The 27,075-nt window shown below is 37.2% G+C and overlaps 1 protein-coding gene across 1 annotated transcript; it reads left to right on the plus strand.

Moving 5' to 3' along the window:
- The first annotated feature begins 3,851 nt into the window (after window positions 1-3,851).
- On the plus strand, window positions 3,852-4,961 carry LOC145953103 (uncharacterized). The gene has a single exon (XM_083066738.1). The coding sequence runs from the start codon at window positions 3,852-3,854 to the stop codon at window positions 4,959-4,961; it is 1,110 nt and encodes a 369-aa protein (XP_082922864.1).
- Window positions 4,962-27,075: the final 22,114 nt, after the last annotated feature.

A 27,075-nucleotide genomic window follows, 5' to 3' on the forward strand; every position in this document is an offset into this window, starting at 1 on the left:
CTCAAAGCATAGATTATATATTATATATATTAATCTATGCTTATGAAAAAAAAAATTGTTGAAAAAGACAAAAAAAAAAATTGTATCCAAAGAAATTGGTCATAGACAATCATATGGAATATATACGGGGCACACCAAAATATTAATAATACTTTTTTTGTCTAAATAAATATTATTATATATGTTGTATTATACTATTTATCTAAAAAAATTAAGGATATAAAATATATCTTAATTATAATTATAACTTTAATGTAAAATTAACTTTCGTAATGTATCCAAGGAAATTACTCTTAGACAATCATTTGGAATACTTAGGGTGCACTGTTAGATTAATTTTATATTAATTTAATAATGTAGCCCATGTAATTTAATAGCTCCATTTTAATTCAAGTGGGTTCAATGTGATGGTTATTGGTCCAACATGGAAATAAAGTCGGAAGGGTTAATTGAGTAATCCCTCTCATTTTCCTTTTAAATTTTAAAATAGAAAAGTTATAAAAAAAAAATAGTTTTATAAAAAGTACAATCTCTTGACCATCAAGGAGACGGGACAGAGAAAGGAAAAGGGGAGGAAAAAAATCAAAAGGAGCATCTTCAAAAAACATACAAGACAAATAAAATATGAATAAGTGAGAACCATAAAATTCAAGATCCTGTATAGTTTTCATAATATACAATTTTAGAAAACTATCATAAAAGATTTTTCATGCACACCAAAATATTAATAATATTTTTTTGTGTAAATAAATATTATTTTATATTTTATATTTATATTATTTATTTAAAAATGTATATTATAAAGTATATCTTAATTGTAATTATGAGTTTAATGCCTATGTCTTGTTAATGAAAAAAAACGTGTATATAGTTAATTAATAAAAAGTTATATTTTTAGTGTAACTTTTAATATAATCATTATAAAAAATAATAAAATTATTATACAATATACATGAAAGTTTGTAATTAAATGATAGGTAAAACTTTAAAAAAAAATTATAGGTAAAACTTAGTGCTTAGATTATTCATTCATGTAGTTATACACTTTAAAGTTTTAATTTAGGTAAAAATTTATTATATTTATTCCCTTCTTTCATTATATGTTGAAGTTACACTTGTTAATTCAAAGTTAACCGTTCTTGAATATGCCAAATGATAGTGTGATAGCAATGTCTATTATCACATGGATATTGCACATGTAAAAGTATATATGAGGAGTTTGAGAGAAACAAAACATCCTTATATCTAAGTTTTCAAGCTGAATTCAACCCAAATAGTAGACCTAATAATTTTGCCTTCGTATTATCTAGTAGGCCAAGATCACCATAGAATCCTTTGATATAAAGTATCAAAGGAGTTTATATTAAATATGAATAGTTATCTTTCACGATAGTATTTTTATTTCAACGAGAAAGTTTTTAAGTACCTTTTACTTTTTATCTAATTTAATTTTTATTTATCATAATTATTTATGAATTAAATTTTAATATTTTAAAATAAATTATCACTAAATAAAATAATTTTATACTATAATATAAATTATTTGTCATAAATCTAAAAAATAATTTATATGATTAAAAATATTAGTTTTTACAAATTTTTAATATAATTTATATATTCGAACATAGTATTTATTTGTATATAATTTAAACATTTATTCCCTTCTCTCAATATATGTTGAAGTTGCACTTGCCAACTCAAAGCTTGCGATTCTTGAATATGTTGAATGATAGTGTAATAGTAATGTCTATTATCGTAAGAAGATTGCACAAGTAAAAGTATATCGTATGGTGGCCGAATACCCGAGTACGTGGCCGACCCGGCCGAATACCCGAGTACGTGAATGACCGGACCGAATACCCGAACCCACCGACCACTCACAAATCGAATGTAACACGTCGGTGGACTCGGCCAAGTTTCGCACCTACGCTAGGATGATTACGGAGAGCTTAATTAACATAATGCGTCGGATTAACCCCCTAATTTCCCGGGGCTCAATCCATAATCACGGCCCAACAAGAACCACTATAAATAGGACCCCAATGAGGTAAGTAACTCACTTTTGAACTACTGCATTTATTACGCCGAGCACTTACTTGAGCGTCAGAGTGTCTTTGCAGGCACCCCCTCTTTTACTTCGGACTACCCGGATTGGAACGAGAAGACCGAGACCCAAGACCAGACCCGCTACAATAAGGATAATTGAAGTGTGTATCTTAACACAGGAACATTTGGCGCCCACCGTGGGGCTGAAGAGCCATTTTCAGCCCTTTTGAACTCTACGATTGAGACCAAGGCATGGTAGTAACATGCAAAGGACAATCAACAACGACCCAACCGATCCCTAACCCCGAGAACAATCCCGCCATGACCAACCAAGAACGTTATCTGTACTGAATGCCTCAGACGCAACCGGAACCTGTGATACAAGAGGTCCAGCCGAATACTGACCGAGCCCAACCCGACCTCCAAGATGACTTGTGCGCATTGCGCGAGGAAATGGCAGCAATCCGAAGACAGAGAGAAGCCGATGCCCGGGAGCTGGCCGAGCTACGTCGGCAAAATGCCGAGCTCCGGAGCCTGAACCAAACTTACGTGTCGTCTACTCCCACACTCTTAGAAGAATCAGCCTATCATGCCCCAACCGACCAGGTCACCCGAACACCAGTCACCTCTTTGATAGGCAACAAGGCCGACACCAGCGTTCACTCCCTAAGACACCCTTTCTCACGAAGGATAATGGAGGCAACCCTATTGGACCATTGGAAGAGCCTTCCAATCGAGAAGTAAGACGGATCTACCGACCCTGATGAACACCTAAACGTCTTCCTGACACAGGCAACCCTCTCCACTCAAGATGACTCGACTTTGTGCCGAATATTCCCCACATCGCTAAAAGGAAGGGCTCTGAGTTGGTTCACGAGATTGCCAAGCTCCTCCATCGACTCGTTCAACGAGTTGTCGTCCCAATTCACTCTGCAGTTCGCGACAAGCAAGCCGTACAAGACGACCTCGTTAGCCTTAGCGGGGTTCGTCAAGAGAAGAAGGAAAGTCTGAGAAGCTTCATAGACCGATTCAACAAGATCGCCATGGAGATAGGCGATCTTAACCCGGCCGTGGCGTTGGACCGGCTGAGCACCACCCTGAGACCCGGGCCATTCGTAAACAGCTTGTGCAAGAAACCACCCATTGATATGAACGACCTCCGACGCCGAGCCGAGAAGTATATGCAAATGGAGGAACTCGCGGAGGCCCGAAACCAGGTTAGGGCCGAGGAGGGCTACAGCCGAAAGGAACCCGACCGAGAGCCGGTGAAAAAGACGAATGCCGAGCCTTTAAACGCTCGCCCACCAAGGGGACCACGCTACACGGCGTATACTCCCCTCAATACGAGTAGGGCTAAGGTACTGTAGCAGGCCCTCGCATCAGAGATTCTTGTGATGCCAAAAAGGGCGAACACACCCCCTGGAGCCGACAAAGCCAAGACGTGCCAATTCCACCGAAACAGGGGGCACTCGACGGAAGAATGCTCAGCACTAAAAGACAAGCTTGAAGACCTTATCAAGCAAGGTCACCTCAAGAGCTTCGTCACCACCCGAGACTACTAGTCAAGGGGGAGAGACCATCACTCTCGGGAAGTACCACCACCGAGAGAACGATGCCGCCGATCCTGATCGGCTGAAAGAAGGGACCACTCAAGGCATTCCCAAGAAGATAATGACCGACCAAGGAAAATAATAAACACAATAGTCGGGGGCTTCGCCGGGGGAGGTTCCACATCTTCCGCACGAAAGCGACACCTCTGAGCCGTGTGATCAGTAAATAGTGTGAATCAACCGAGGACACCGAAGATGCCTCCGATCACTTTCTCAGACCGAGATTTCCGAGGCGTCGATCCCATTCAGGACGACCCCATGGTAATTTCTGTTGAAATGCACAATTGCATTGTGAAGAAAACCTTGGTGGACCAAGGGAGTTTTGCCGACATCCTGTATTGGAACACGTTTGTACAACTTGGGATCCCGGAAGAAAGCCTAGAACCTTATCATGAACCACTGGTAGGATTCTCAGGAGAAAGAGTGATGACGAGAGGATGCATCGACCTATACACTCGCTTCGGATTCGACCAAAAATCTTCCCGCGAGATTAAAATTCGTTACATTGTAGTGCATGCGAATATGTCGTACAACATCCTGTTAGGCCAACCTTCTATCAATGCACTGGGGGCCATTGTGTCAACCCCTCACCTATGCATGAAGTTCCCGTCGAGAGATGGTCAGGTAATAACCGTTCACGTCGATCAGAAGACGGCGAGAGAATGTTACCTCTCTAGCTTGAAGGTACGACCTGTTGTCGACCCCCGGACGACAACGAAAGGTGTAAACGTGATCAGACAGGAGATAACGGAGGGCATTGACCTCGATCCTCGGTTAGGCGAAGAAGAGCGAATCGAGCCTACTAAAGACCTCATCCATTTTCAGCTTGGCCAAGCACCCGAACAGGTCACGCACTTGGGGTCCCAACTGAGCGAAGCCGATTCGAACCTGATGAAACGAGCGGTTCGAAACAACAAAGACCTATTCGCATGGACGGCATCTGACATGCCAGGGATAGACCCCAAGTTCCTATGCCACCGACTGGTCGTGTGCCGAGATGCCCGACCAGTTGTGCAAAAGAAGAGGAAGATGGGAGACGAGAAGAGAAAGGCCGCCAACGCCGGAGTACATAAATTGTTGCAAGCAAAATTCATTAGAGAGGTCACCTACACCACATGGCTGGCCAATGTGGTGTTGGTTAAAAAGGTGAATGGGAAGTGGAGAATGTGTACCGACTACACCGACCGCAATAAAGCCTGCCCCAAGGACACATATCCACTCCCTTGCATCGACCGACTCATCGACGGCGCGTCAGGGCACTCGACTTCAGCTTTTTGGATGCCTATTCAGGTTACAATCAAATAAAGATGCACCCGGCTGACGAAGAGAAGACGGCGTTTATAACCGAGAGTGCCAACTTTTGCTATAAAGTTATGCCGTTTGGGTTGAAGAACGCCGGGGCGACCTTCCAGAGGCTAATGGACAAGGTGTTTCAGGGTCAAATTGGCCGAAACATTGAAATCTATGTAGACGATATGGTGGTGAAGTCCAACTCGGTGGCCGACCACTTAGCAGACTTGGCCGAGATATTCGGTGAATTACGAAAGAATAACATGAGGCTCAACCTCGAAAAGTGCACTTTCGGGGTTAAGGGAGGCAAATTTTTGGGATTCATGCTATCGGCCAGAGGAATAGAGGCAAACCGAGATAAATGCCAAGATGTTTTAGACATGCGAAGTCCGAGCAATCTCAAGGAAATGCAACGGTTGTCCGGGAGGTTAGTTGCATTGTCCTGACTCCTCCCCCGCCTAGCCGACAAGATCATCCCGATGACCAAACTTTTACGGAAGGCTTCGGCCTTCTCGTGGGACGAGATGTGTGAAAGAGCCTTCACAGAACTGAAAGCAACCTTGGCATCGCCGCCGACCCTGACGAGACCCGACCCCTCGCGCCCGCTTGAAGTATACTTGGCCGTCTCGGAGGAAGCGATCAACTCGGTTTTGGTACAAGAAAAAGAGGGCAGCCAAGTTCCTATATACTTTGTAAGCCGGCTACTTCAAGACCCCGAAACCTGGTATCAGCTGATAGAAAAGTTGGCGCTAGGCTTGGTGCACACTTCTCGACGCCTAAGGTATTATTTCCAGAGCCACCGAGTAGTTATGCATACCGACTGCCGGATTACCAAGGTTTTGGGTAAGCCCGAACTAGCCGGGAGAATGATGGCCTGGTCAGTTGAGCTTTCACAATTTGAAATTGCTTTCAAGCCGAGGGGACCGATCAAAGCTCAATGCCTGGCCGACTTTGTGAATGAGCTCTACCTTCACGGCCAATTCGAAGAGCATTGGTGGACCCTCCACGTAGACGACTCTTCGAATTGCTAGGGGAGCGGAGCAGGAGTAATTCTGGAGGGACCCAAAGGGATAGTTTTGGAACAATCTCTCCGCTTTCGATTCAAGGCTTCGAACAACCAAGCCGAGTACGAGGCCCTATTGGCTGGACTAAGGCTAGCCGAAGACATGGGTGCTTCAAGAATCAAATGTTTGACCGACTCCAAGGTTGTGGAGAACAAGTGGGCGGTAACTTCCAAGTAAAAGACCACCACAACATGATGAAGTACTACCACGCCTATCAAAAGTTGAAGATGAACTTCCAAGAGGTGTTGGTCGAGCACATCCCTCGCGAGGACAATACCCGAGCCGATCAGTTGGCTAGGTTGGCCGCGACAAAGAAGCCAGGCCAGTTAAGAACCATCATTTAGCAAGAGATCGACCAACCTAGCGTCGAAGCAGAAATGGTAGGAAGTGTCTACGTCGACCACACCGATCCTAACGACTCCCCAGACTGGCAAGCCGAAATCAAAGCATTCATCATCAACGGAGTCACACCTGACGACCCGACCGAAGCCAAGCGGCTGAGAACCCAAGCTAGCAGATATGTCATCATCACTGGTCAGTTGGACAAGCGCAGCTTCTCTATGCCGCTACTCAAATGCCTAAGCCAAACCGAGGCCGATTACGTGATGCGAGAAGTTCACGAGGGTATCTGCGGAATGCACTTCGGGGCGAGAACGACCGTTTCCAAACTTTTACGCGTCGGGTACTACTGGCCGACCATGAATACTGATTGCGGAGCCTTTGTGAAAAAGTGCCAACCATGTCAGAAACACGGCAACTTGATCCACTAGCTGCCCGAGCAGCTACATTGCATTCCCCTAGCATGGCCGTTCGCCACATGGGGGGCCGACATACTCGGACCTTTCCCAGTTGCCAAGGGGCAATGCAAGTTCCTCATTGTTGCCGTGGACCTTTTTACCAAGTGGATTGAAGTCGAGCCCTTGGCATGCATCTCAGCTCATCAAGTCCAAAAATTCTTATGGAGGAATATCATCACCCGTTTCGGCATCCCACATACCCTGGTGACCGACAACGGCCTTCAGTTCACTGACTGAAAACTCAACGAGTTCCTAGCCGGCCTAGGAATACAACACAAGGTCACATCGGTCGAGCACCCTCAAACGAATGGCCAAGCTGAATCTGTCAACAAGGTCATCCTGAAAAAGTTGAAGAAGCGTCTAGGAGAAGCAAAGGGAGCATGGGTCGAGCAGTTGCCCGAGGTACTTTGGGCCTACCGATGCACGCCCTAGTCGACCACACAAGAGACTCCCTTCCAATTAGCCTACGGGTCCGACGCGATGATTCCAGTGGAAATAGGGGAACCTTCATTTCGCCGAGCCCACTTCGACGAGTCAACTAATGAAGCCGAGCTCCGAGTAAACTTAGACGTCGTCGAAGACATTCGAGACCGAGCACAAGTTGTGGCCGAGGCCACCAAGCAACGCTACAAGAGAAGATTCGACAGCAAGGTGAAGCCTAGGGAATTTCGAGAGGGAGATCTTGTTTGGAGAGCCACAGGCGAGGCGAGAAAAGATCCGAGGCAAGGAAAACTCGCCCCGAACTGGGACGAACCTTTCTGAATACGACACAACCTAAACAATGGGGCCTACAAGCTAGAGTACCTATTAGGAGAGCCAATTCCGAGAACTTGGAACTCCTCGCATTTAAAAGTGTATTACAACTGATGTATTAGTGCACTCTTTTCCTTGACCGACTCTTTTTTCCCTAAGGAGGGTTTTGGGGCGGCAAGGTTTTTAACGAGGCACTTCATTAATAAAAGTTTCAAATTTCATCATATCGTTTCCTTTTATTGTATGTTTAGGTCGTGCTCAAACAGGTCCACTCACATAGTATGCCGACGCCGAGCAACCCTCGGCCGACCAGTTAAAGCTGCACTTGAGCCCTACAGGTTTCCCTCCCGAGTACTCTCCTCGGCTAAGGATGCACCTAGGCCGAGCACTACGCACAACACGGACCGATGCCGAGCAATCCTCGACCAACCACGAAAAGTGCACTCGCGCCCAACAGGTTTCCCTCCCAAGTACCCTCCTCGGCTAAGGATGTACCTAGGCCGAGTACTACGCACGAACGCAACGATGCCAGGCAATCCTTGGCCGACCCATATAAAAAGCACTCGCGCCCAACAGGTTTCCCTCCCGAGCACCCTCCTTGGCTAAGGATGCGCCTAGGCCGAGCACTATGGCACGCGACAACACCGAACAATTCTCGGTCAATAATTCGAACCAGTGCACTCGAGCCCTATAGGTTTCCCTCCCGAGTACCCTCCTCGGCTAAGGATGCAACTAGGCCGAGTACTATGACACGTGACAACACCGAGCAATCCTTGGTCAATAATTCAAACTTCGACTAAAGTGCGGCCCGAACACTCTCTAACCGAGAACTCTAGCGCACTTCGCATATCAAATTGCTAAATCTAATCTCGCGAACCGAACACTCTCTAACCGAGAACTCTCGTGCACTCCGCGTATCAAATTGATAAATCTAATCTCGCGAACCGAACACTCTCTACCCGAGAACACTATCAAATCGCTGATTTTGTGGTCGAACACGCTTAAGCCGATCGCTCTCGGGAGGAAAAGGTACAATCGAACCACATTCGCGATCCGCGGCTATTCTACAACCGAGCACTCACGAACGGTCACACGCCAAATCAAGACAACATTTAAAAACCAATCGCGCTTGCCCCGAACACTCGTGTGCCCCATTGTTCCGACACCAAAATGGCTGTTTACACAAGAATCCTAATTCAAAGCCAATTTGATTACAAACAAGTAATTTGATGTAAAATTCAGTAGTGTGGCTGACCAAAACAGCTGTTTACACAAAAGAATACCAGTTGTTCACCGGCACCAACGACCAAATTTACAAAAGGCGCTGACGGCCCGGTTACAAAAGAAAGTCCTAATCCTAACCTAATACCATAGCCGACCCCCTACGCTGCTACCGAGTCTTCAGGATTCCCATCCCCGACGACATCAATGATCGGCTCCTCCTCCTCGGTCAATCGCACTGGAGCTTGAGTGGAAACGCCTTGACGGGGGGCCTCGGCATCGGGTTGGGCCCCTTGAGGGAACTCAGCATAACTCATAAACTTACCACCATAGAAGTCTCGACTAACATCAAACTGAAAATCAGCCGGGACCTCACAGAAGTGGTAGGCTTGTCTGAAGGCATGCTGGAAGCCGGCATCATGCTGGTCGAGGATTTTCTCCGTGGCCTCGGCCTCAAACTTCGCGGCAGCCTCCTTCAGTCGGGCAATCTCATTCTCGGCCGCGGCAGCCTCGACCTTCATCTTCTGAACGGACAACTTCAAATCATCGGCCTCCCTGTGATGGGAGTCGGCAGCCCTCTTCAGTTCTTCAGCCGACTCAGCCACCTTCGCGTTCGCAGTTAGTGCCTCCTTCAACGTGGCCTTGACCTCCTTGAGTCAGCCAAAAAGCCTCTCCTCCGAGACGGCATACCTCATCATAACATGCTTAGCCACAAGAGAGGTCCGAGCATCAAGCTCACAGAAGAGCTTGTACTCGGCCTCCGCGGACATACCTTCCAGGTACTGAAGTCCCCCTCCGGTCGTGACGTCCAGGCTGACCAAGTTCTCGGCCTGTGCGATGGGCACGAGGAAATTAGAACTAGCAACAACAGCTGGAATGGCGAAGGCACCGCAACCCGACTACTCCAGAGACAATTGCTTCGGCCGCTTGGTAGAAGAGCTCGGGCGTTCCGGCTCTATATTTTGCTCGGTATATCAGACCCGGGAAGTACTACCCTTCTTTTTCTGGTCGGCCAGAGGGATCAACACGTGGCCGGGCTTATCCAGCGACAGCTTCAGCGCCGACCTCGCTAGCGGCACCTTCCCACTAGCCTTTGCGTCCCTTGCCCTCTTAGCGAGCATAGCGGTCACGTCTAGATTGCCTCCGGCCATTAATCCTGCAACAAAACAAAGCTTAACATCAATTCAACACACTGCTAAACTGTCGAAGCCTAAAACTCATACCTAGCAAGGCCGTCTCAAAATGAGACGTTTCAAAAATGTCCAGAAGGCCTTGGACAGGCAAGCCTTTCGGCAATTTGTTGAAGAGCTCTACGATCTCTTTTTCCTCGGTCGGGAGCTGTGACTTAGGTATCGTCTCGAAACGTGTCGGGCACCTCGTCCAATAAAATGGGAATAGTGGAGATCCGTCTCGGTCGTAAAAGCAATCCTTCAACTCCGGCCCCCAACGGACTTTGAAGAAACCGCTCTTGAACCCTTTATAGGAGGATGTGAACGCCCGGAGGAATCCCCGTTTTGGCACCCGAGCCAATGACACCCACTTCACCGGCTTGTTCGGTCGACATATGTAATAATAGAGGAAGACAAGTGGCCGGGGAGTGAGGCCCAAGCATAGACACAAGTTCCGGAACGCCTGCATCGCGGCCCAAGCGTTCGGATGTAGTTGGGTCAGCGCCACGTTGAGTACTCGGAGAACCCCCATCTGAAAATCGTCGAAGGGCAATTGTATGCCGAGGTCCTCGAACCAGCACATATAAGCATAGAAGTACTCGTCCTCCCCGGTTCTCGGCTCCAAAAACACGAAATCGGTCTTCGACCCTTCGTCCTCACACGCCTCGGCGAGTAGCGGAAACTCATCTTCCCCACTCCCAAAGCACTTCTCCAAAGACACGAATGTATCTAATAACCCTTGATCAGATAACTTTGAAAAATATATGCTGACCTCCCCGTCCACCCATTCGTATCCGGACATGTCCATCGTGCCGTAGTCAATCTTCGCTTTCGTCTTAGTGCTCGGCACAACCACACCCTTGCCTCGTGCGTCGCCGAGCACTTCCAAATCATCCTTGCTTGCTTTGGCGTGAATGGTCTCGACATGTTGACTCTGCTGGCCGACTCGGCCTAAGTCTCTACAATCCACCTCGGTGGCTCGTGCCAAAGCCACAGCCAAAGATACCGGGGGCGATACCTCAATCACTTCATCCCCACTATCATCCTGCTCGGCAAGATCGGAGGGGAATACTACTTCGCACTGTAGCGGAGGCAACCTTGAAATTTCGCTCGAATCCGACCCCTCTATATCTGACGCGGCACCCGACGACGTCCAGCTCCTGGCCGAGGAATAACCCCTATCCATTTATAATTAAAAATAAAGAATACAAAATTTACCTTGATCGGTGGTTTCGGATGAATTTGATTTCGAGAGAGGTCGGGAAATTTACAGCAAGTAAATTCCCACGCACCTCCCCCCTTATTTATAGGCAAGGTAAACGGGGGAGGTGAAAAGACGCCCCGAAACCACAACCGTTCGATCTAGATCATCCAATGGTCCAGATTTAGTAACCTTTGGGCCTGTAATCGCTAGGGCCAACGTGGCAGGCCACACTCGCCGAGGTCTCGGCGTCGGTTCCAATTGTTTGAGATCTCGGTGCAGGTTACATGCGTCTAAGGTCTCGGCTAGACTTCGCCCAATCGAGTTCTCGGCCTAGGATTCGTCTATCCAAGGTCTCGGTCTACGCTTTGATCTGCCGAGGTCTCATTAGGGTCTTTATATATCTAAGGCCTCGGCCTAAACCTCTCTCACTCGAAGCCTCGGCATGGGTTTTCATTCGTCCAGGGTTTCGGCTTAGACTTCAATCCACACAATACCATTTGAAACTAACCTCACCAACTACGCCTCTGACGTTAAAGCTCGGCCATGATCATCGCTCTTAAACGAGGATCGCGTATTCGGCTATAATAGTCGGTAACAAATCACAGTTAACGACCATAAGTGCAGCACACCCTGGTTTGGTCACCGAGGCCAGTCAAAACCAGCTTACATGGTGAACACGCACATCACCACTAGCGGTCGAAGCCGACCCCTATTCCCCCACACCGAGAGCCACGACCCTACACGTTTGAAACCGTCTTTGTCTTTTACATCCTCGACGTTGCAGGGGTTGTATACCGTATGGTGGCCAAATACCCGAGTACGTGGATGACCGGACCGAATACCCGAACCCACCGACCACCTACAAATCAAATGTAACACGTCGGTGGGCTCGACCAAGTTTCGCACCTACGCCAGGATGATTATGGAGAGCTTAATTAACATAATGCGTCGGATTAACCCCCTAATTTCCCGGGGCCCAATCCCTAATCACGACCCAACAAGAACCACTATAAATAGGATCCCAACGAGGTAAGTAACTCACTTTTGAACTACCGCATTTATTACGCCGAGCACTTACTTGAGCGTCGGAGTGTCTTTGCAGGCACCCCTCCCTTTTACTTCGGACTACTCGGATTGGAACGAGAAGACCGAGACCCAAGACCAGACCCGCTACAATAAGGATAATTGAAGTGTGTATCCTAACACAGGAACAAAAAGTATATACAAGGAGTCCAAGACACACAAAACATCTTTATATCCAAGTCTTTAAGTTAAACACAGTCCAAATAGTAGGCTAGATAGTTATGTCTTCATGTTATTCAGGCCAAGATCAACATAGAATCCTTTGATTGATGGTGATTAAAGGATTTTACATCGATTTCTATATATTAAAAACGAATGGCTCTTGCACAATAGTATTTTTGTTTCAACGAGAGGGTTTTTAAGCACTTTTAACTTTTTATTATTTAATTTAATATTTATTTATTATAATTATTTATAAATTAAATTTTAATATTTTAAAATATATTATTGCTAAATAAAGTAAGCTTGTGTTACAATATAAATTATTTATCATTAAATTTAAAATATAATTTATATGATTAAAAATATCAATTTTTACAAATTTTAAATATAATTTATATATTTAAACATGATATTTATTTTTATAAAAATTATTATAATTTTTTGTTATATATATTTTTTGATTTTTTTTGCACCAACATTTTAAGACTTCGTCTTAAACTAATCTAATTTGACCAAGAGATAAGTAAAACTTGGATAAAGATCGTTTCTATCAAGAATTAAACCCAAAGACTGTTCGAATAATTTTTATTATATATAATTAAATATTTAATTTATGCAATACACAAGATAAAATAATAGTTATCAATAAATTAGAAATAAACTTTAATGTCATTTTTAGAGTAATTATTATCAAGTTGAACAAATTTATCATTGACAAATTGTGATTGAATATGTCAACATAAAAAATAAAAGAAAAACAAAAAGATTTTACTGACGATACATATATTTTTCTTGTGCATTAATATTAATATATTTTGTCTACAAATTAAATTAACCTAAATTTATTTTAAATATTTTCCATTATAATAAAGTTAGAATTAGGTTTAAGTTAAATAAATAACCATGTTTGATTCTCATACATCTATTTTTGTAATATTTATATCTTTATTAAAAGAAAGTTAAATAAATGACTAAAAATGTAGGTTTGGTAGATATAAGATAAATCGTAAAAATAATATGGTATTATATAGTATAGTAAAAAACTTAATCATATGAAGGATTTTAATCGAAATATAACTCATCGATCTCGAAGCATAACTCACGAGTGGCTTCTTTTATCAATAAGGAGATTAAAGACAACAAAAGAAAGAGAAAAGCAAGCTAAACTCTAGGAAATAAAACTCTTTGAGCATCAACTTGCAACAAAGGTCTAATAGCCGGTGGTTAGCTTTCCAAGTCTAGAAGAAGCTCCATGCTTGGCCATCCAGTTCGCATATTGGTTCCCCTCCCTCAAAATATGATTGAAGATAAAGTTCCATGTTGTTAATAATGGATGCATATCGGTGCTAATGCAAATGCTCAGAAGAAATGAGTTGAATTGCCATTAGCGAATTAGATTCACAAGTAACAGTCTTGAAACCAACATCCCATGTTATTTTAAGTTCATGGTAAATGGCTATAAGCTTTGCTTTCATATTAGTAGAAATTACACAACAACTTGAGTAACCTAATATCTAATTACCCTTCGTATCTCGAACAAGTCCCCCAAATCCTGAAATTCCCAAGTTCCCTTTCGACAGTTTCATGAGTGGCTTTTAACTATGGATAATACTTCTTCAAATAATAAAATGCTTTATTTATTTATTATTTTAGGCTATATGTATATATCAAGTAGGTGTAACACAATTGGTTGAATACAGTGTATGAGTTGTTGTAAAATTATTTTGATACCTGAGTTTTATTCCAATGGATAAGAAAATGGTTATCTAAAACTTAATGCATATTAGTCTAATTTTTCTGTGATTAGATCAACCCTAATGATTCACACAAACAAACTTTAAAGATCACGGAGAATGAAAATATCATTTGTAACATCTCAATTTTCTTAAATAAAATAAAACAAATTTCTTTAATAAGAATGATATTATTATAGGTTTGGTTAATTAATTAATTAAGTTTATAATATAAATAATATTTTTAATAAGTAAATAAAATTAGAAAGGGTGAGGAAAGGAATGAGAGTTTGGGCTGAACTTTTTGAAAGCTTTTTAAAAACGAAAACAAGGGTTAAATTTTCATTACATATCCTTTTGAAACTAGAGATGACAAAATGAGCTTGGGTAAAAAATGTCAAGCCAAGTTAAGCATCCTAACTCATTTGACCCACCTCACCTAACTCACCAACCTGTCAGGCCAAATGGAGGTCAAAACGGATTGGTATGTTGGTCTGCCTAATTTTTTTATATTTATATTTTTATCTTTAATGTCAAGTTTAAATAATTTATTTTTTTATTATATGTAATTTGAGATTTTTTTTTTCAAAAACTTGATTGGAGAGTAGTTATTATTATTATTATTATTATTATTATTATTATTATTATTATTATTGTTGTTGTTGTTGTTGTTGTTGTTGTTATAATGACATTTATTTTATTATGTAGAAAACTTAAAATTTCTTGTGCAGCAAATCAAACCAAAATTTATTATAATTTAATATTTTTTATTATTAGGTACACTAATTTATGTGAATCCTTTATATGTTTGTAAAAGAAATATGTTAAAAAAGGCACCTAAATAAATATATCTTTTTCCCTTTTATTTTATTTATTTATTATTATTTTTTGATGTGTTGACCCTCCAACCCGCAAACCCACCCTTAGGCAGGACAAGTCAGGGTGTCCAACCTATTTTTACTTGATGGGCTAGCCTAACCCAGCCCATTTTTGGTAGATTAGCGATAAGGCAAACCTAAACGGGCAAGACTGACCCATTTTTTCATACTTATTTAAAACTCTAATAGCACTTGTAGAAGAAAACCCAAAGGAGGCCACTAGTGACAGTGCAAAGTAGTGGTTAGGACTACGGGGAGTGCACAGTACTATAGAATTATCACTCAAGGTAAAGGAAAGTGAGATAGTTGCATCTGTAACGTCTAATAATATAAATATTAACCCAATTTTATACGTATATATTTGTATATAATTTATATATATTTATAGATTGAGAACACAAGTAAGTTATTAATAATATTATACGTAATAAAAGAAAATTTTCAAACTCACATACACATAATTAACTTATAATGACCTTCAAATATTTGCAATAATATACGTAAATATAAACTACTTATATCTTACATTATTATTATTTTCAATATTTACATTACATATTATTATACTATTATTTAGAGTACATACCTTACATACTATTTTTTTTTCTACTACTACTACGATAGTATTTACATTGGTGGTAGAAATAAGTTTACAATAGGATTTGCATGATTTGCTGGTGGTAAAAAGAAAGTCACTATGAAGGGTCCATCTATAATAATGGGATTTTCTTGATTGGGAAAGAAAATGAACGAAGACAGTCCTATGCCTTGGAACGTGACTGAGTTGAAGACAACATCTACACTCCAATTACCCTCAGGAAAAATGGTAGTGATTACTACTGTAAAAGGATCTGGAATGGCCGGTAGATCCATCTTTTTTTTATGATATATTTAATTTTACACAAAAAAAAGAGTGAGAACAATTATCAAATAATTAAATAAAAGTACAGAATCATCTATAATCAATGATAAATGCATACTTATATATATATATATATATATATATATATATATATATTAAATTTCATTGTTATAATAAAATTTGAATTATTTTTGTAGTGACTAGTCGGGATAAATGAACATCATCATAATATCAACCAACAAAAGGATATTTTACCTTAACCAACAAGAGGATATTTTACCTTCATTCCTTACTCATTTAAATCCCCAAGGTCAAACTTCCAGCTACAAATAATTTAAACTTTATCTTCTATGACCATAGAATAATATTTATCTTCATCAATACATGAAGAAATAACAAGACAAGCTGAAGATATCAAAACTATATTATAGTTTATTATAAAATATATTTACATTAAATAAATTTGAATAATATTTACGTAAAAAGAATATATTAAAAGTCTCAATCATATAAATGAAAATGACAATCATTATAAAATAATTAAAAAACATAAAATATGAATATCTTAATAATTATTGTGGATAAAAATAATCATAGGTTAAACAAATAAATGAGGTTAGGGACACCTCACTAAATAAATATGCATAAAATATAGCATAAATAAATAAACATAGTAGTATATAAAATTTTAAAGAAATAAAGTTCTCCTCCCCCTTATATTATAACGTAGAATTATCACAAGTTAACTATGAAGAAAATTTTACTACGCTTCTGTAATCATTTATTTCTCCTTTTTCAATCTCACTCTCGTGCTCTCTTTCTACTATTTTTTCTGCTCACTCCCCTTACTGTCTTGGTCCCTCCTTGGCCTATTTATAGGCATATTTTTTTTAATATTATATATATATATTCACGTAACTATATGGTTGATGAATTTTGAAATCCCGTTACTCAGAGATAAGGGGTCATCATTAAGGTGATAAGTATTTGTAAGTTTCGTACATAGCTACAGTAGATTCTTATCTACTTGCAGATTTTTTTTTAATTTTTTTTATTCATAATATATTTATATATATATATAAATTAATATAATCACTTATAAACATTTAAAATTTTAAGAATTATATATATAATAATACACATATTATTTTAAAAAATTAAAATTGGATAACAAGTATTCCTATTATAAAGTATCAAAATAAAATATCCATCTTTATCTATTTTAAATGTGATAAAAATAAAAATTTAAAATTATTATTCTAAAAATAAAATAATAACAATAAAATTCAGAATATTATGTTAGAGTTTATTTAAAATTATTATTCTAATAAAATAATAACAAGAAAATTTCATAATATTATATTAGAGTTTAGGAATATTACAATTCTCCCCTACTTACAATAAGGGTAGTCTTTCATTTTCTCCTCCAATTCCCACGTAGCATCCCCAGTAACATCATTCCATATGACCTTCACCAGTGAAATCTATTTGCCTCTTAACTATTTGATTCTCCTGTCTACGATCTGTACAGGCATCGTTTCAAATGTAATGTTATCCTTTAATTGTACCGTATCATACATTATTACATCAGAAGGATCAGAAATATATTTTCTTAATTGAGACACATTAAAGACATTATGAAGATTGGAAAGAAAAGGAGGTAGAGAAATTTGGTAAGCAACAGGACCTATTTTTCTGAGAATTTGGTAAGGACCAATAAATCGAGGTGTGAGTTTCTTTGATTTCATTACCCTACCAATGCCAGTTATTGGTGTAACTTTCAAAAATATATGATCGCCTTCCTGAAATTCAAGAGGTTGTCTTCTCTTATCAGCATAACTTTTCTGTCTGCTTTGAGTCATTATCAATTTTTCCTGAATCATTTTGATCTTTTCCGTGGTTTGTTGTACCAATTCAGGATACCCAAGATTAAATTTTCTCCTGTCTTAAACCAACACAAAGGAGTTTTGCACTTTCTCCCATATAGAGCTTCATAAGGTGCCATACCTATACTAGAATGGGAACTGTTGTTATAAGTAAATTCAATCAGAGGCAAATATTGATCCCAACTACCAGAATCCTCTAGCACACAAGCTCTCAATAAGTCTTCTAAGGATTGTATGGTCCAAACGCATCTATAGTCAATGCCGTATCTAGGAATTTCGAGACCTTAGGCAAAAATTAAGATACGGGCCTATGTTAACATAGCCTAATAATTTTTATGTTATTTTTTTTTTTTTGAGCTACATAATTATTTATTAAAGTTTTATAATCAAGTAACTTTAACATCTCACTCTCAATAGATAATATAGTTAATCCATTCAATCTATCTTGTAGCATAATTAATCTTAAATATGATTTAATCAATTTTAATTTTGAAAAACTTCTTTCAATAGTCGCAACAGTTACATGTAATGTTAATAATATTCTATAAGCAATGTATGTATTTGGAAAAGAACATGATCTTTTTATATAGTTTAATATTTTTAATGGTGTGTTAATTTCATTTGTTAGAATTTCTTTCAACAACTTCAATTCTGAAAGCAAATCAAGACCATTAATATCAGAATGGTCCTCAAAACTCAAAATCTTTTCAAAACTAGATACATACTTTTTATTTGACATATTTTATTGATTAGCTAAAATAAAATAATAAGAAAAATAATTTTTAAAATTAAAAGAAGATAACAATGAAACAATAAAACCTGAAAAGTGAAAAATTATATCTGTGAATGAAAATTTCTTTAAGCTATAGTTATGCACTGTCGCAGCTATGAGTATCCAAAACTGAAACCGTAGTGACAATCACTTTGTGTGCACCTACAATGATAAACAATAAAAAAAATGAGATCTAAAAATTGTAATTTGTAAATAAAAATACTGCACAAAAATGTTTTTTCTCATGCATTAATAATTAATTTACAATGTTTTAGAAGGGTTTGATCATGGCTTTTCAAAGACACGTAGGAAATCATGGAAATAAGAAATCTTATCATGATGACAAACTTCAATTTTAATAAAGGAGAATATGTGATAATGATCCCCGGGATGACCCATGACAAATTCATAATCCAATATCATGCATGCACTACAATGGATTGTCAATGGTGATAATTAAGAAATTGTGTTGATGTTATTGAACCAACAACCAAAATTATACTAACTTAGTAATTTAAAGGATCTTACAGAGTAGGAATCAACCAAGAAAAAAGGTAAAGTAGGACCATATTGCTCCCAATGAAGCTCTCAAATTAGAGGAAAATAAGAAATTGAGAATGACTGAATGAGAATGAAGAGAGAATGAGAAAGAGATAGACTAGAGAGGAAACAAAGAGGTTAAAAAACTGTCATCTGTAAAAGACAAAAGTAAATAGTAGTGACAGTTGAGTGTTGAGTGACTTTTCATTTACAAAAACTAAGAAATGAGTTGTGATCTTTTAAGTAATTTTAATAATAAAAAACAAGAGATATAAAAAATGTAAGATATGCATCTTATAAAATATTGGGCTTTATCTCAAATATTATTAATTTTTAAAAATTAATTTATATCAATAATACTACTATTAAAAGAATTTGGAGGCCTTATAACACTACAAGAAAAAGTTAAATTTTCGACGAATAATTTCCCACGGACAAAAATCCGTCGAAAATTTCCCACGGATTTAGATCCGTCGGAAATTTTCGACGGAATTTCCGAAGGAATTTTAACTGATGGAATTTTCGACGGAATTTTTGACGGATTTAAATCCGTCTGAAATTTCTTACGGAATTTCCCACGGATTTAAATCCGTCAGAAATTTTCGACGGAATTTCCCACGAATTTAAATCCGTATGAAATTATTAAATAAAATATAAACCAATTATTTTTCAAATGCAAGCAATCCTGATCCCATCGATACACACAACAATGCACTATATAATATTTTCATTATTATATGGGTGTTTTCAAAATATAAATATATTGTAATGAATAAGATAAATATAAATCAGAGTGCGTGAGGTATGACTTACCTATATATAATTATATGTTTAATTAGGTTATTATAAATTATAAACTAATTAGCGTAAATGTGTTTTTTTTACTTATCTTGAAAAATACCAACACATGACGTCCAAATTTAAGAATAACATATCTTTTCTTTAATTTTTAAAAATCACTAATCTCTTTGAAAATAACGTTATTAATTAAATAAGGGGGAAAAAAGTTAAATTATATTATGCAAATCATATATGTATCTATCATTTATTTCTAAATTACATCCAATACTATGTTATTTTCATGAAAACTTTCATTAATCCTCAATTTTGAAAATAAGATTTTTTCAATTCATTTTTAAAATTATTACTTAAATTTAATATATTTTTTAAATCACAGTGTGCATGATATTTAAAATAAATTTCAAAAAAGTTGAAATAATGAAATAAGAGATCAAATCTCATTTAATTATTGATATTTGTATTAATAAATTATTTTCTCTTAATAGTATATAAATAGTATTATCTTATATAAGTAGTTGTATGTGCCACTTAAATAAATAAATAAGAAAATTAATACTCACTTAAAAATTTGAGAAGAGATATACGTATGACGTTATTGAGAAAAACTTCAAGTAGGGGTTAATGGAATTTTTTCTAGATTAAATCTTCTTTATTTAAAACTTAAAACATTAAAGTTAAAATAATTACACTAAATAATTATTTTTTTTCCTAATAACTGATTGATTTAAAAATATATCTTTAAGTTGTAGTAATTTCTTAAATTTACATTTTATTGATTTCTGAATTTTATATTTAAGTAAATCGGTAAAATACAAAGTAACGAGTATAAATATGAATATTTAAAACTTCAATGAATCTATATATAGAAATTAGAGATAAAGACAGAGAAAATGAATGGAAGAAAAATAGTTAAATATATAGTTGTTTGATTATCTATAGTAATAGATAAAGGGAAATATACGTCATCTTGTAACTGATTTTGTCTAAAAAATAATAGATAAATCCGTGAGAAATTCTGTGAAAAATTATTATTTTTAATTCAAAATTGTATTAAATAATTATCCTTTTTAAAGATATTAAATCAATCATAATTATGTAAATCAAAACAAGTTCATTCATACAAATAAAGTTCAGAAGTTCAAATTTAAAAATAACATATAGTACGATCAGTAGAATTAAAGATTGAGGGGTTTCAATACATTCTTAGAATGAAAACTCATTAAAAATTTAAAAAAATTAATTTAATTATAAAATGAATAATCCAAATTATATTTATAAAATAAAAAGTAAGATAAAATTATAGAGATTTAAATTATAAAATTTTAATAATGTTATAAAACATTAAAAAAGAAAAGAATTAATAAATAATAGAAATAAAAAATTATTAAAATTACAATATAGAAATTCAAAAATTTAAGACAAAAAGACAAAAATATACTTAAAAAATTATTAAAATTAAACTATTTAAATATGTAATCATATTATTACAAATAAAATTAGAATATATAAAATAAAAATCAGTTAAGGGTATGATTATCTATTACTTTTTAGACAAAATCAGTTACAAGATTACGTATAACTTTATATTAAATGTGAATTTTGTAAATTCAACCATTAAATTAAAAATATTTTACTCTTAAATCATATATATAAAATGTTATATTAACCGAAGATGATTTCTTATAAAACAAAATTAAATCTGTCGAAAAATTTATATTTTCGATGAGAAAAGTTTTGTAGGAAAAGCTATATTATTGATGAAATATTTCAGACAAATTTATATTTGTCGAAAATGTAAGAACTAGTTTTAAATTTGATATGAAAATATTATGATATTATTAGATCAGATTTTAAGTTAGTATTTCATTCATGGTTGATAATTAAAAAATAAAACAAGGATAAATACATTTTTTGAATTTTATATGTTTGATTAAAGATAACATACAAAATAACTCTTGGTAAAGTTATTCCGCTCAATAACTCATGGCGTGTGTTGAATTTTATCGATCCAATTAATTGTTAAATTAAAAGTTATTAAATTTTACAAATAATTAATATAAAAAATTAATTAGTTTTTGAATAAATTATTTACTAATTAACAATATAATTGAAACATTAATTATTTTAAATTATTTAACTAAAATCTTATTGACAATTTACTATATGATCTTAATATTTTTGTATAACTAATATCTGGTTTTAAATTTGATATGAGAATATTATATATAATTAGATAAGATTTTAAGTTAGTACTTTATTAATAGTTGATAATTAGAAGAAAAAAAACAAGGATAAATACATTTTTTGAATTTTATATGTTTGATTTAAGGTAAATAAATATATTAAATTAATTAATAATTTATTTAAAATATTAAAATTTAATTTAAAAGTATGTAATAAATAAATATTTATAATTTTATAAATTATATTATCATTATAAATCATAAAATAAAATAATTTAAATTATAATTTTAAATAAAAATAAGTAGATGTTAATTATATAAAGTAAGTACATATAAATAAATAATAATTAAATATATTATTATTATTATAAATTATTATTATTTGTGTAACAGCCCAATTTTTCGCTGGGCCAAGGGCCCAATTCGTTGCCCGGAACGGGCCGTTTCAAAAGTGAAACGGGCCGTTCCGAAATAAGAAAATGCTTAGAAAATGAAGTGGGAGAACGGGCCGTTCTGGTTTGGAGAACGGGCCGTTCTGGAGGGAGAACGGGCCGTTCTGCTGGGTTTGAGAACGGGCCGTTCCAGTTGAGAAATTTGCGTAGGTTTGAATGGTCCAGAACGGGCGTTCCACTTTTGGAACGGGCCGTTCCAGTAGGTGAGCCTGAAATCCTATAAATAGCGCCCCTCACCTGTCTTTTTCACACATCTCTCATTCTCTCTTCCTATTATCTTCTGTTCTCTCTTCTTTCCCTCTTCTTCTCTCTAAAGACCAAGGGGCACTTAGAGGAGAAGACCAAAAGATCTCTGTTTTAGTTCAATTGCTGTTTATCCAGGTACGGGGGAAAATGAAATTATTTGTATGTAAGAGTTACATGAGGGAATTGGGTAGAGGAAGAATCCCTTAGGATTATGAGCAATTTTATAATTATTTCTGTTTGGAGAATTATTGGTCTTATTTGATTCTGTATGAATTTAGGATTATGAATATATGATTTATTTGTAAAAATGATGCTTTGGGAGAGAGAACGAAATTATAAAAAAGTGCCTGTAGGTTAGGTTTTGGAAAAATTGGATTATTTCTGTTTGAGGAATTGATGATCCCATTAGATTCTCTATGTGTTGAGGATTAGAAATATATATTTACTTTGTAAGAATGATGATCTGAGAGGGAGAATGAAACTGTAGAAAAGTGCCTGTGAACTAGGTTTTGGAACAATTGGGGGTTTTACCGTTATGTTGAAATTATATTAAATTGGTAATTTTGTTGAGTATTATATTAATTTATGAATATTATTGTTATATCAATTGATAAAAATTGATGATTTATATGTGAATTGCTTGAGGTGTATGAAATCCTTATTTCGTTAGACTTATCTGTTGAGTATGTGATATGGAATTGTGTATGTGATAAGGAATCGTTGTAGACACCCAATTTCGTCCGGGGGCACACAAACAAGGACATGGATCTCTGTTACGAAGGGAAGGAGCTCCCGAAGCATGCCAACGAGAAGACAGGACTTCAGAGGGCCCAAAAGCACAAATTAAATATTTTTATGGGCCCGGAACGGGCCGTTCCAAGGCTCCCAAAAAGCCAAAAACCCTAATTTGGAACGGGCTGTTCCGAGATTGGAACGGGCCGTTCCAAGATTGGAACAGGCCGTTCCAAACTCCTCCAAAAAGGGGTAAAAGCTTATTTGGAACGGGTCTGAAACGGGCCGTTCCTAAATCTGGAACGGGCCGTTCCAAGGCCGTTCTAGACCAATCATGCGTGCTTAATTTGGACCCCAGAACGGGCCGTTCTGGTTCCCTGGAACGGGCCGTTCCGGTTTCAGAACGGGTCATTCCAGGGTCCAAATTAACCCACAACGGCCATATCCAGAACGGCCGTTCCGATTTTGGAACAGGCCGTTCTGGACCCCCTTCCCAAAGTCTATAAATAGACAGCTGGGGCTCATTTCTCCGGACTCCAAAATTTCGTCCAGACTCCCTAGAGCACGAAATTTCTCTCTTTTTCTCTCTCCCCCTCTCTTTTGTATTTCTTGAGATTTTTGTGAGGCATTGTAGTGTGAAGGGTTGTCAAAAAGCACCCAAATCTCCATCTTTGAAGATTAATAGAGCTCGTTCAAGAGGTATTTCAGCTAATTTTCTTCTCTCTCTTTTATTTCTTATTTTTAATAAATATTATTTATAATAAAAATAATCATGTAGACATTTTAGGATTAATTGTATAATTTAAATTTCAAGCATGTAAATAATTATTAATAAAGGGGATTAAATATTTTATTTATTAATTCTTATTACGTTATCTTCATCATAGGGTACCGATTTAGGGCATTGTAGGGGTGCTTAATACCTTCCCTACACGTAACCGACCCCCGAACTCAATTCTGGTTATCAAGACCATTATTGGACTTTTAAAAACCTTTTCTTTTTCCAATGTTTTGAGTAAAACATTGGTGGCGACTCCATATAACTTATTTTCAAAATCATTAATTAAGGATTAGTCTGGTGTCCGGGCATTCCTTAATTGATGAGATCTTTAAAAGGATGTCTAAACCATACGTCGCAAGATCATAAATTTTCGGGTTGCGACAATCGTGATATGAGATGAGATGTTATATGGACATGATTAAGAATGTGATTGCGATGTGTTTCCTCACACTAATGATTAGGGATGGCACGGCCCCTGGGTAAGTGGTGCTACAGGGAGGGCGTGACCCTAGCATGGTGTGGGATGAGTAAGACAGTTAACACACACCACTTATGTCAATTATGGCAGCCCTGACATAGGGTTAATTGCAAGAGATTGTGTGGATTGTAATGTGATTGTGGTTCCTCACACTAAAGGATCAAGGATGATACGAACCCTGGTAGTTGATGCTTCAGGGACGAGCGTACTCCTGGATGATCAGGGATGATACGAACCCTGGGGTAGTTGATGCTTCAGGGACGAGCGTACTCCCGGATGATCAAGGATGATACGAACCCTGGGTAGGTGATGCTTCAGGGACGAGCGTACTCCTTAATGACTAGGGATGGCACGGCCCCTAGGTAAGTGATGCTACAGGGAGGGCGTGACCCTGGTTTGGTGTGGGAGGCAATTAACCCGTATCACTTGTGTCAGATGTGGCGAAGTCTTGGCATAGTGTTAATTGTAATATTGGTGTGAATTATGGATGTGGATATGATATTGTTAATTGTAAGATTGACATGAATTATGGATATGGAAATGATGTTGTAAATTGTATAATTGGTGTGGATTATGATGGATTGAGATATGTATGTGAAATGAGATATGTTAAATGTGAATTGAGATGTGAAGATGATGAATGGTTGATATATATATATATATATATATATATATATATATATATCTATATATATTTTATCAAATAATGAATTATGATGAGATTATATTGTGATGTGTTTGTATGTACCTTGCATATAGATATTTTATTTTCTCACCGTATAAACTGTGGATATTTTAGGTGAAGAAGATCCGGCTACGAGTGGCATCTAGAATGCCAACAATTAAATTATGGGAATGCTCTGATAGTGTGACATCGGGGCAGAGGATTTCTAGGATAGAATATTTATATGGATTTGACACTAGTACACAATACACATTTTACGTCGGTTATTTTAGGGGTTTTTACGTCAGAAAAATGTCTGACGTAGAAGTGAAAGACGTAAATTTACGTCGTGGCACGAAAACTGACGTAAATTTACGTCAGACATGCCAAGGTCCGACGTAAAAAGTCATCAAAAATTAAAAAAAAAAAAAAAAAAACAAGTGCAACAGAACGACCCGTTCTTCTTGGAGAACGGCCCGTTCTTCAAGCAGAACGACCCGTTCTGCTTGAAGAACGGCCCGTACTTCTTGAAGTACGTCCCGTTCTCCATGGAGTACGGGCCGTTCTGCCAGCAGAACGGGCCGTTCTCCAAGCAGAACGGCCCGTTCTGCTTGATATACCCAGAAACGCATTCTCCGAACCCAGACTTCACTTCCTTCTCCTTCTCCATCTTCAAAAACTTGAAACAAACAGAAGAAAAAAACATCATTTACGTCATAGAACCTCATAGAAAAGCCCAGAAACAAAAAAACACAAACTTGATGGAAGATGCTACCTCATAGAACCTAGATCTCAGAAAAGCCCATGACCATGTGAAGAAGAAACAGAAGAAGATGCAGATGAACGCCATGAAGGAGGAGGCGCAGGAGAAGGAAGAAAAACAGAAGAAAGGAGGAGGAGGCGCGAGAGAAGGAAAAATAGAAGAAGGAGGCGCGGGATGAAGGTCACATTTTGAAATTTAGCTTGTGCGCGGTCATGTTTTAACATGTTATTTACGTCGGCCCTAATTGGATCCGACGTAAATTTTAACATCTACGTCGGCAACAATGCTTAACTGACGTAAATGTTAAAATTTACGTCGGACCCAATTAGGGCCGACGTAAATAATTAAAGAAAATTACGTTTCATGCCACCGCATTTTTATTACGTCGGGTATTTCTATATCCGACGTAAAAGGAGTGACGTAGTATCCTATTTTTCCACTAGTGTGGTATTGTAATAAATGATTTTAAAATTGTAAACTCTTAAATTTTACCTTTCAAGTTTTAATTTTCAGTCATTTTCTTATATTGAAGAAAGAACAGTTTTGAAGTTTTATGTGAACCCTTTTACGAACCCTTTGGAAGTTTATTCTTCTTAATTAAATTATATTATATATGTGTTGGGGTAGTAAGGGTGTCACAATTTGTAATATAAAATTATTATATATTATTATTACAGTACAAATATGAGATTGTATATTTGAGGATGACTTAAATGAATTAATTTGTACAAGTTATATTGACAACATACATATACATTTCGGTAGCCTACTCATCAGAACTTCACAGTTAAGCGTGCTTGACCTGGAGTAGTACAGGGATGGGTGACCTTCTGGGAAGTTTCCCAGAAATTGCACAAATAAGGATAAAACACGTTAAACAATGAAATATCGTGAAATAGAACCCT

This window comes from Cajanus cajan, chromosome 11 (assembly GCF_000230855.2).
Source record: "Cajanus cajan strain Asha chromosome 11, NIPB_CcT2T_4, whole genome shotgun sequence".
NCBI lineage: Eukaryota > Viridiplantae > Streptophyta > Magnoliopsida > Fabales > Fabaceae > Cajanus > Cajanus cajan.

What these genes read in the sequence shown, in the direction of transcription:
- LOC145953103 (XM_083066738.1), top strand. Translation starts at nt 3,852, where the DNA reads ATGCCTCCGATCACTTTCTCAGACCGAGATTTCCGAGGCGTCGATCCC.